Source organism: Lagenorhynchus albirostris, chromosome 9, assembly GCF_949774975.1.
Source record: "Lagenorhynchus albirostris chromosome 9, mLagAlb1.1, whole genome shotgun sequence".
Classification (NCBI taxonomy): domain Eukaryota; kingdom Metazoa; phylum Chordata; class Mammalia; order Artiodactyla; family Delphinidae; genus Lagenorhynchus; species Lagenorhynchus albirostris.
Window position 1 is genome coordinate 114,526 of NC_083103.1, and position 11,778 is coordinate 126,303.

Consider the following 11,778-nt stretch of genomic DNA (forward strand, 5'->3'; position numbering starts at 1 on the left):
GCCTTCCCCAGACCTCTGCCCACACACCCTAGCCCCGGGCCCGGTTGACGTACGTCTGGCACAGCAGCTGCACTTGGACTCCCACGGCTTAGCCTGCCGCGGCCCCGAGTCTCCACCAGCTCCATCTGGGTCTGGGGCCAGACAGGTGAACGAAATGGAGATTTGGTGGGGGTGACACCCCTGCACCCTTTAGGCTTTGAGATGGCTTAATTTCTGCTTCACTCCCAGTCTGGGATACAGTAAGTTCCTTACATACGAACGAGTTCTGTTCCAAGAGTGTGTTCATAAGTCCAATTTTTTCTAAGTCCAGCAAAGTTAGCCTAGGTACCCAACTAACACAATCAGCAATATAGTACTGTACTGTAATAGGTTTATAATACTTTTCACACAAATAACATATAAAAAACAAACACAAAAAATAAAAGATTTTTTTAAAGACTTTAAAAGATTTTTAAACTTACAGTGCAGTCCCTTGAAAAGTACAGTAGTGCAGCACAACAGCTGGCATGCAGGGGCTGGCATCGAGGGAACAGGCAGGAAGAGTTACTGACTGGAGGAGGGAGAGGTGGTGGGAGACGGTAGAGCTGAAGGGTCGTCAGCAACAGGAGACGGAGGGCGAGCTGCACTTTCACTCACGCCTGACGCTGATGGCACAGGCTCTGGTTCCTTGCTGGGTTCAACTCTATCTACCATCTTGAAAAAATGATCCAGTGATGTCTGGGTAGTAGCTCTTTTTTTCTTATCATAGGTGACATGGTAGCACTGGATTACATTCTGAACGGCTGCTGAAACCTTCATGTACTGTTCTATATTCAGGTCCTGTGCCTCAAAAACTAACAGTGCCTCCTCAAATACAGAAAATCCCCTTGCCATTTCCTGCGCTGTGAATCTCTTCCGTTCTTCAGTTACTTCTTCCTCTTCTTGTCTCTCTTAGTCCTTTCTCTGGGCCTCCAATTCCATCAGGTCTTTGTTAGTCAGCTCCTCGTGATGCACAGCAACAGTACCGTGTGGTACAGTACACAAAAGCACCACCACTTGGAGAGGATGCACGCACATGACAATGTACGCCAGACACGTGACCTAACTTACGTGACTGGATATGCGAACACACCTTCGCATCATTTTAAGTTCGCAACTTGAAGATTCTTATGTAGGTGACTTAGTTATTGGTTTTGATTTTCCTCCCTGCTGGGGTGGGCACTGGGAAGCAATTCCAGTGTCCCCACCAGCCAGCCCCATGACCATGGCTCCTACCCAGAAGCCACTGACCCCATGTGAGGATGTGCCGAGCACCACTTGCTTCCATTCCCATTCCACCCCAAGGGTGGGAAATGCCCGGACGGGGTCAGGCCCCACTCAGCGTTTGATTAGGGCCTGGAGCCCCCTGATTCCTTAGCCCCACGTGCCCTGCGTGAAAGGGCAGCCAAGTGATACTTTGCCTGTTGAGTTATTGTGATTTATATTAAGAAATATGTATTCGAAAAGAAAAAAAAGAAAAAAGAAAAAGAAATATGTATTCGACCTTCTTCCTGTTTCTTGCAAAGAACTCCTAAAACTCTTACAATTTCCTAAGTGATGAGAGTGACAAAGGTATCCTCGAGTGTAATGAGGTGACTTTTGGACCCCACCTGAGGATGAGCGCTTCTCAGGGGAACCAACCATGTGTTTAGACTGTTGGAATTCTCAGTCCCAGTCCCCAGGCCTCCAGGGAGAGGAGAGGGGCTGGAGGTTGGGTCAATCGCTAACAATCTATGATTTACTCAATATGCCTGTGTAATGAAGTCTCCAAAAGCCCCAGAAGGACAGCGTTCCAAGCACTTCCAGGGTGGTGAGCACATGGAGATGCCTGCAGAGGGCAGGGCAGCTCTGTGCCCCGTCCCCCATAACTGCCCTGTGTGTCTCTTCCCTCTGGCTGTTCCTGAGTCATATTCTTTATAATAAATAAGTAAAATGTTCCTCTGAGTTCTGCGAGCTTCTGTGGCAAATTAGTTGAACCCAAGGAGGGCCTCGTGGGCCCCTCTGGTTTACAGCCGGGGTCAGAAGCCCAGGTGATATCCTGGTGTCTGAAGTGGCCGGGGGGCTGTCCTGTGGAGCTGAGACCCTAGCCTGTGGGATCTGGAGCTGTGTCTGGGCAAACAGTGTCAGAATTCAATTGAACTGAGTAGAATTCTCAGACACCTTGCAGGAAGCCCCCTCCCCCTCCACACACGCACACATTGAAATTGGGTCCAGGAACCTATTAAATACCAAAAAATTCAACGGTGAAAATTTGAAGATCTAATTGGCTTTACTGAATGACTCACGAATGGGGCAGCATCCCATCCAACGAGTGGAAAGGAGCTCCAGTGGGCTTGCCAACTACAAATCGGCACTCGCCGTCTGCCTCTACGAGGATTAAATCATGAGCCACTGAAGCTGCTGACTTCCATTCAACACCCCCGGAAAGGAGTTCAGGGTGGAGACCAGGAATGAGGCCCTCTGTGCTCTGGGAAAAACTGGCAGGACAGGTCTTCAGATAGTTAGATACTTTCAGGAGATTTTAGGAGCCCTATTCTTGCATCTCCTCGTATCTAGAAAAGCGCTAAAATCCTTCAAGGTGACGTCTGTTCCTCGTGACCAGCGACAAGCCTCTGCCAGAATGCGGGCTTGACTGCACGCCGCCCCCCCCACCAGCCCTTCACTAAAATCGCATATAACGCTGACCTTCCCCGCTGCCTCTTTGGAGCAGTTTCTCAGAGCTGTCTGGGATGCTGTCTCCCGGGCTGCAGTCCTCATTTTGCCCCAAATAAAACTTCACTTGCGGGCTTCCCTGGTGGCGCAGTGGTTGAGAGTCCGCCTGCTGATGCAGGGGACACGGGTTCGTGCCCCAGTCTGGGAAGATCCCACGTGCCGCGGAGTGGCTGGGCCCGTGAGCCATGGCTGCTGAGCCTGCGCGTCCGGAGCCTGTGCTCCGCAACGGGAGAGGCCACAACAGTGAGAGGCCTGCGTACCACAAAAAAAAAAAAAAAAAAAAAAAAAAAAAACTTGACTGGCAACTCTTCACAGTGTGCATTTTTTTCCATCGACAGGCTACAAAAATGGAAAAGATTTTAAAGGCAAGACAAGGAAGTCATAAACAAAAAAAAGTCTTAGATAATTTAGATTTCAGGCTTAAATAATTCACCTATGGGGGGAGGGAAAGGATCTTATTGGGGTTTCCTCCTAATACTGACCAGGAAATTCCAGGTTGACTGGCTAAAGGTTACTCTCCCGGGGAAGGTTGAAACTGCAGTTAGGTTGGGTGTTAAGTCTTGGTTGGCTGGTGTGGGGCTTAGCACATATGACTCCATTTGGGGCCTGTTGTTTCTTTTTAACAGTCCCCCCTTTTGCTCAGACTCTCAGCTTAGCTGGGAGATGTCATCAACATTTAAGGCATTAGCACTACCCCCAGCCACCGCTCTGAAGATCCTTCCTGTGATGTTCACAGGTCACAACTTCAGATTCCAAATTTTTAAGAAACAGGTGAACTTTGAACTGTGTCTGGAGGCACATTTCTGGTTTTCCAAAGATTTGTAAGATAAGGACACTTGTTTTTAATTCCTCAAAGAACTGGGTTGCAACTTAAATGACACCATAGGTTGATCCACTCATAAATCCTTTTACAAGGGCTTCCCTGGTGGCGCAGCGGTTGGGAGTCCGCCTGCCGATGCAGGGGACACAGGTTCGTGCCCCGGTCCGGGAGGATCCCACATGCTGCAGAGCGGCTGGGCCCGTGAGCCATGGCCGCTGAGCCTGCGCGTCCGGAGCCTGTGCTCCGCAACGGGAGAGGCCACAGCAGTGAGAGGCCCGCGTACCGCAAAAAAAAAAAAAAAAAAAATCCTTTCCCAAGAGCTTTAGGAGGTTTTTTCCCTTCCTCTTGGTAGATTTAGCTTGGGGGAGGAGGCCTAAAAAATTTCTATCAGGCTTTGAACATCAGCTTCCAATATAGCCAAATTTCTGATCCTAGTGTGAAGTTAAATTCACATTTTATGGCAAGACAAGAAAATCTTAAACATAAAAAATTTTCTCTGCCCTTTGGCCGCCTCTCTCCCTGCGCTGCGCATTGTGTATCGACATTACGCATCAACCAACCTCCCCCAGCGGCAGAAATATTGGTTCAACCATAAAGAGCAATATTCACCCGTCAGCAAGGCAGCTCCTTAAAGATAACACCACTTCCTGACCTGGTAAGGGGCCACGCTGTCGCTTAGCTCTGGATCGTGTAACTGTCGATAACGCGTCATTTAACGTACAGCGCTCTTGTCTCAAAAACCTTATGTAACTGTGCCTGGACTTCTAATGGGCAGAACAGTTCTCTGTACTTTCTGAGATGTTCTTCCCAGGATATAAGCCTCAAATTTGGCTCAAATAAGACTTTCCATTTCTTTCTTAGTTTGATTAATTTTTCATCGGCACTAGAGTATCCTTTTAAATATCTTGTCAGGTCTCAGCCAGGACAAACAGTAAATATTCCTGGCAATATCAAACAACTCCGTGGACCCAAGAGGCATCCTCAGAGAAGGTGTACAGGTTACCACCTCCCCAAGATCCAGAGTCACCCTCAAAGACAGCCAGAAACAGAGCTGACAACATGCATGTCCCAGGCAGGCAGAAAGCCAAACCCCCCTCCTAGGACACAGAATGAGACGAGCAAGAAGACAACGGCAGTCCTTGGGGGAGAAAGGACCCATAATCTGTAGGTCTGGTTTGGAAACGAAGGAACACCATGACATTTTGTTTTCCTCTCTCGACCGGGCAATAAAGACAAAGACATAGGAGAGCTGACTCTGCTAAGAACCCTCACCTTTCTCTGGCTTCTGTCAGCTTTCCCAGGATCCCCTGTGCAGGCTCCAGTTTTGCATTAATTTTAATTTTAGTTTCCTTGGCTGTTTAAGGGAATAGTGTAGCAGTTTACCCGAGACCCGTCAGAGTCCCATCAGTTCTGGGAGGGGCCCAGATGGGGCCTCCTTTGGGGATAGATAGGAGGGCATTCGAGTTGATGTTGAAAAATCCCCTTTGAGGACAATCTCTTTTCCATTGCCACAGTTGACTACAACTGACACATCATTCCCTGGGCCCCTAGGTGTCTGGTCTTGGAGCTGTAGTAGCTGTAATGTTAATGCTTTGGTGGACTTTTGATTATGACCTGTGTCTTTAAATTTTCATTAGCTTTTTGCAAACAATTTTTTAAGGAAGGTATTTTGGAATTTTGAAGGCTTTTGGAAGCTTCCACATATCAATAAAAACAGGTATCCCATTTGCTCTGTTTGATTTGGGAAACTTTGCTTTCAAGTACACCTCTTAAATGATTTTATCTAATTGGAATAGTCCTTATAAACGCCCATTGTGACTCTAGGTTGTTTTAGTAAGACTTTTCCCATTTTTGTGATATCTACAGCTTCTGGGACAACAGTTCTTAGATATACAGTAAACGGTTGTGCCGGCAGGTGGCAAGTCCCTTTCTTCTAGCTAAGCCTTGGGTTCTCTCTGAGCCAAACTAAAACCTCAAACGGATGTTTCTCTGGGATGCAGATTGTGTGTGGTTCATGGTGCATCTCGCTGCTCGGAAATTTTCTTGACGTTGGTGGGTGACCTGGAGTCAATATAACCCGTTCCACGATCAACTGATCCTAACATGGGAGTCCTTGGGTTAGGAGACAAGTGGTCTAACAGCTCTTAAATGCTCCACCTGCACTACCAATTTTTGCACCTTTTTTTTTAACTTGCAAATTTCACATTCGCTTTTAGCCTTTGCTTAAGATTTTACTCGCCCGAGGACCTGCACTGGACCCAGTCCAGCTTAAATTGGACCTAGTTCATTTCGAAACCCCGTTCAGTTTTTAAATCAGACCCAGTCTGACTCCAGCTGGTAAACACCAACAGTTCCTACTGTGGAGTCTGAGGACTCGTGGAGGATTGTACCAGCAGAACTCCACACATGAGGACCGCAGCCTGGGGGCTCCACGTGGATGGGAAACTGCACTGCCACTTACAGTTCCCAAGTAGATGTAGACGCAGATTCAAGGGAACTGTGGAACCTGTGGCTTGGGGGATCACTCCCAGTGAGAGTTCACAGCGAGGCTGCAGGGGCACACACGGGGATGGGGGGGAGCTATGTCTCCACCACCCCAAGAAGTTCTCCTTCCCAGCCTCATTAGAGAAGTTACATCCTTCACACTTCGGATTCAGACCTCGAGTCTGGTCCAGAAAAGAAAAAGGTACTGAAAGGGCACTGACCACTGGTGGGGTGAGTGGCCAGCAAAGGGGACAGAGCAGAGGGAGGGTGAGCCCTGGGGCCTCCCGGAGAGGCTGAGAGTCCGTGAGGAAGCAGATCGAGGCCCAAGGAGGGGACGGGGGCCCACCGGGCACTGTCCTGCTTGGGCTCCGGGGAACGGGCAGGGGTGGGTCCCCATGTGGGTGAACGGGCCCTGGGGGACGAGCAGGGGAGGGCCTGAGTCACAGCACCTGGCTGTCACCTGGCCCAGCTCCAGGACCCCTCACCGTCTCTACTCCCCCAGTCTAGGGACCGGAAGATGGTGGGCGATGTCACTGGGGCCCAGAGCTATGCCTCCACCGCCAAGTGCCTGAGCATCAGTGCCTTGGCCCTGGGCATCTTTCTGATCGTTGGATTGGTGTTTGCTTACCTGAAAGCCTACCAGATGGCTTTACAGATGGCGAATAATAGAGGCTACTAGCCGCTGGACATGGAGGCAACCCAGTTCCTCCACCGTCCACAGCCGGCCCTGCACCTGGGGCTGTGGACCTGCCCCCTCCCCCCACCCCTTTATACAGCAATTTATGGAGACAGAGCTGTCGACAGCTGAATTCAATAAAGTGCACTCATCTGTGAAGGTGCTGTGATGTCCCCTGCGAGGGGACACTGCTGTGAGTCCCCGGTTGCCTCGGGGAAGCACAGAGCGCTCAGCTGTGGGCTGACAGCAGAAGCCCAGAGCAGAGCTGGTGACCCCGCCCCGGTTGGCAGAAACCCCCAGAGGAAAGACCACTCCCTCCCACGCAAACGTGGCTGCCCTGCTGGGTGGAAGTGTCTCACAGACACTGGGGACCCTGGGGCATTGGGTGTGAGCCTGGGCTGTACACGGGGAGGTGGGGACCCGCCTCAGCCCAATACAGGGAGGGGCACCCCAGGCAGGTATTCCTGTCTCTGAGCCCCAGAGGGAGTGGGCGCAGGGGACGCACCCTACCGGCTGGCCCACCACGCCCTGCACAGTATCCCAGGTGCGCTGTGCATCACCCGGGAGAGGCTGGAGGAGTCCAGGCGGCCACAGGCTGGTGCTGGGGCAGTGACCCTTCTCCACAGGCCCCTTGGGGATCCAGGCTCTTCTGGGCTCCCTCACGGGGCTGAGGTCCAGTCCTGTCCGGCTCATTGAATTCAGCACTCTTCACAGTGGATTTCCTTCCGTCCTGGCACCTAGGACTCTAGACCCCAAACCCTCACAAGGCCCTACCTCGGGGGCTATGTAGGTTGGGGTCCTCCCTGGAAGACGGTGACTCAGACGAGGTTGCCCGCTCTCTCTTGGGTCCCACATGTGAGCTCGGGAGGCTCGGCCCCAGGGAAGCTGGTTCCCGGAGGAGGGGAGGCTGGAGGACCTGCCTCTCTGAGTCCAGGAAGGACACTCTCCCAGGCAGGGGGTGGGGGGACAGACGTATGACCCCAAACCCCCAAACCCCCGACCCCGGCTGGCTGACTAGGCACGTCCCACACCCCCCTGTCGGGTGGACAGCAGTCGCGAAGGGTGGGTGGCACTGACTGTAACCCCGTCAATCTTCACGGATTTGGGGTAAGGATCCTGCTAGGTGGCAGGCCAGCTTTGCCTGGAGTCTGGCCTGGAGGAAGTCTGCCCTTAGGATTCCTGAAGATGCCCCGCCCAGGTCTGGTCCCGAGGGAGTGAGGGCAGAGCAGGACAGACGCGCTCGGGGTGGGGGTGGGGGGGACGAACATCTCTCCTGGCCTCGCCCCTGGCTCCCTTCCTGAGCGCTGCTGGTCCGGGAAGCTTCCACCTGCCCAGCCCACCCAGCAGGGGTCTGAGTCGCTGGGCAGCGTCCCCTGCCAGACTCCAGGGCTTTACTGGCTGCGGGCCCCTCCTCACCTTGGCGTCAGTCCTTCCCAATCCAGAGGGGCAGGTCTGCCAGCCTCCCCTCCTCCCGGACTTCCTTGGGGCTGTCCCCTCCCTGCTCACGTGTGACAGACCCCCGGTGAGAGGGGCTCCCTCATGGCCACCCTGAGACCCCAGTCCCTTGGCCATCTCCTGGAGTCGGGACTGCAGCTGGGGACAGATAAAGGGGCGTGGGTGCGGGTCGGGAGGGGATCCACAGCTGGGGTCGGGTGTCAGGGTACGAAGGGGAGGCTAGGGCCACCCCACCTCACACCGCACCTGCCCAGCTGGTTGTGGGCAGGGTCTTCCCTGGGGCACCCCAAGTGCCCACACATCTAGAGGCCTGACAGAACCAGGGATGGGGGCTGATTTCCGGGGCAGGGCAGGGGTTTCTCCTCCTCCTGGGGGCTGTCTCTGCAGCGGTGGCCCGCGCACTCTTGTAGCCTTCCTGAGCTGACGGGGTCCTTGGGGCCATGGACCAGGAACAGCAAAGTGGAGACACATGTCAAAGGGTCTGCAAGGGAGCAGGGGAGCCACTGCGGACCTGGAATTTGCACACGTCCTGGCCGTCCTGGGACCACTTGGAACCTGTTGTCTTTACTCCCTGGAAGCCTCAGTTTAGCAGCCAATCAGCTGCTGACATGTGACCCACTGCCTGCTGGCACCGATCCCGCTTCATAAACAAGCCCTGGAACTTCTCTGGAATGTCTTTGTTGTGTTTAGAAGCCCCAGCGTTTGTCCTTTCCTCGCAGCACGTTTGACTTGCTACTTGAATCTGTACTTCTCCGATTGCAAATCCTAAAACTCCAAATAAACTCTTTTCTTATTTGCGGGCTTCGTTTGTTTTGTTTTGTATTTTGTCAACAGGGTCAAGGGTGTTCTGGACCCGGCATGACCCTTCCCCAGAGGAAGGCACCACCCCAAACCCCTGTCCAATTGCTGCTGCCCCAGCTCAAGGCCAAAAACAGGCAAAGCCTTAGGACTTGGCAGATCCCACTCAGAGCAGCAGAGCAGATGGGACGGGGGGGGGGGGGGGGGGGGGGGGGAGGGGCTCAGTCTCAGGGGCAGGCTGGGACTCTCAACAGGGCCCCCTCCCCAGGTCAAAACACAGCACCCGGGCTTCCCTGGTGGCGCAGTGGTTGAGAGTCCGCCTGCCGATGCAGGGGACACGGGTTCGTGCCCCGGTCCGGGAAGATCCCACGTGCCGCGGAGCAGCTGGGCCCGTGAGCCATGGCCGCTGAGCCTGCGTGTCCGGAGCCTGTGCTCCACAATAGGAGAGGCCACAACAGTGAGAGGCCCAAGTACCGCAAAAACAAAACAAAACAAAACAAAAACACACAACACCCTCACATACAAATGCTTTATTTCATTCAGCTGTGGACAGATGCGTGTGTAAACTGCAGTGAAAAGGGGTGACTGCCTCGGGCTGCCGGCAGCTACTAGTTGCCTCCATAATCCTGCATGAGCTGGGAAACCGCTTGAAAAATCATCACGGAGCCAGTGGCGAAAACAACGATGAAGACGGTGATGAGAAGGATGCCTAGGACCAGGGCGCAGATGTTCAGGCACTTGGCGGTGGAGGCATAGCTCTGGGCCCCAGTGACATCGCCCACCATCTTCCGGTCCCTAGACTGGGGGAGAAGAGACGGTGAGGGGTCCTGGAGCTGGGCCAGGTGACAGCCAGGTGCTGTGACTCAGGCCCTCCCCTGCTCGTCCCCCAGGGCCCGTTCACCCACATGGGGACCCACCCCTGCCCGTTCCCCGGAGCCCAAGCAGGACAGTGCCCGGTGGGCCCCCGTCCCCTCCTTGGGCCTCGATCTGCTTCCTCACGGACTCTCAGCCTCTCCGGGAGGCCCCAGGGCTCACCCTCCCTCTGCTCTGTCCCCTTTGCTGGCCACTCACCCCACCAGTGGTCAGTGCCCTTTCAGTACCTTTTTCTTTTCTGGACCAGACTCGAGGTCTGAATCCGAAGTGTGAAGGATGTAACTTCTCTAATGAGGCTGGGAAGGAGAACTTCCTGGGATGGTGGAGACATAGCCCCCCATCCCCGTGTGTGCCCCTGCAGCCTCGCTGTGAACTCTCACTGGGAGTGATCCCCCAAGCCACACACACACAGAACAATACACACAAGGGCTCTCCACACCCCACATGCCAGCCAGGCAGGGGGGGGCCTCTCCAGGCTCACACACACTTCCTTGGAGAACCCCCCAGGCGCCCACCCACCTTCACGGAGTAGGCGAATGCCACGAAGCCCAGGCAGCACCAGTTCATGAAGATCGTGTTGAACAGGGACCAGACGATGTGGTCGGGCACCGAGGTCTCGCTGCGGATGTTGATCACCGTGGTCGTCACGGGGGCCTGGCTCTGGGGAGCCCCCAGCATGGCCACCTCGTGCTCCTCCTTGAGCATATCATAGTTCGGGGGGATCCTGCTGTGGGCACCATTGAAGAACGGTTGGGATGTGTGGTTCATGGTGGACATGAGGCAGCTGTGATCCAGGTGACTGGACAATCTCAGGGGTCCTCCCTTTCCCCAGTAGTTTCGATTTCACTTAAGTTTCCTTTTCCTGGAAGTTGGGGAATTGGGGATGGGCTGGTCCTAGGAGGCGGGATGAGAACCTCCGAGTGTCAGGTTACACCAGCGTGAGTGGGGGGAAGGCTGAGGGCTTGGAGGGAGCTTCCCGTCCCAGAGGCTGGAAGGGGCAGAAGACTTTCCTTCTACCTTCCCAGGTTCTTGGTTGAGACCCCACTGTAATAAAAAGACAGTTTAACAGAAGAAAAACAAATAAAAGTTTAATAACATGTATACCTCCTGTATACATGGGAGAGACCCAGGAAAACTGAGTGACTCCCCGAAATGCTAAAGCCACCACCTTAAATGCCACCTCCAGCTAAAGACAGAAGGTGTTGCGGGGTGGGGAAGAGAGGCCCCTCTGGGAGGTGACAAGGAAAAGCACATAAACAATGGTAAGGTTTCCTGCGGAGCTTCTCCATCCACAAGAGTCTCTAGAAATGTGGCCGTCCCCCTCATCCCCACACAAGAGGAGACACACTTGCATGGAGGCTTCCCTTGTACGTGTAAGTGTCTTTCGAAAGGCTGACTTCTCCCAGCTGTCCTATTGCTTAAAAATAAGCAGCTTAAAGTAATCAATATGGCAAAGAGGCACATTTGGGGTAACGAGTTCTGCTTCCCTTCACACCCGAGCCAGGCCCTGTCTCAGCCACCCCACCTCCCTACTTAGGGGTGTGGTCGGGCCCCGGGACGCTTCCCCAGCCCGGGGGTCTCAGGCCTAAGCCTGCTGCAGCCCCGCTGTCCTCACGCAGGGCCCCTCCCAGAGTCTCACTCAGCCTCCACACCCCAGCCCCCAGAGCCCACGGCCCACCCCTCACTGCACCGCCCTCCCCTCGGAAATGCACTGGCCTTCCTGGCCCTGAGTCCCTGCTCCAGGCTGGTCTGGGTCCTTCCTGGTTGCAGGTCAGCAGCCAGCAGCCTGGGTGGCCTGCCCCAAAGGAGCCTCCCATGATCTCCCAAGGGCTCCCGGGTGTGGGGACACTGGGCTCCGCGTGACCTGAGGAGGCAGCTGTGGTGGGAGACCCCAGGGTCCAGAGCATCTGGTGGCAGCTAGGAGCCCAGGGCCTGCATATTT

General features: G+C 54.2%; 1 protein-coding gene across 1 annotated transcript; it reads right to left on the reverse strand.

Annotated features, from left to right (window-relative positions):
• Nucleotides 1-9,478: 9,478 nt before the first annotated feature.
• LOC132526570 (interferon-induced transmembrane protein 3-like) lies at nt 9,479-10,680 on the reverse strand. The gene is made up of 2 exons (XM_060160907.1): nt 10,356-10,680; nt 9,479-9,763 (listed from the first exon to the last, which is right to left on the reverse strand). Exons 1-2 carry the CDS (start codon nt 10,611-10,613, stop codon nt 9,572-9,574), a joined length of 450 nt encoding a protein of 149 aa, XP_060016890.1. The 5' UTR covers nt 10,614-10,680; the 3' UTR covers nt 9,479-9,571.
• Nucleotides 10,681-11,778: the final 1,098 nt, after the last annotated feature.

Coding starts and splice junctions, on each gene's coding strand:
- LOC132526570 (XM_060160907.1), bottom strand. CDS start 10,613: ATGTCCACCATGAACCACACATCCCAACCGTTCTTCAATGGTGCCCAC. Junction 9,764..10,355: donor CATTCGCCTACTCCGTGAAG/GTGGGTGGGCGC, acceptor CTTCTCCCCCAG/TCTAGGGACCGGAAGATGGT.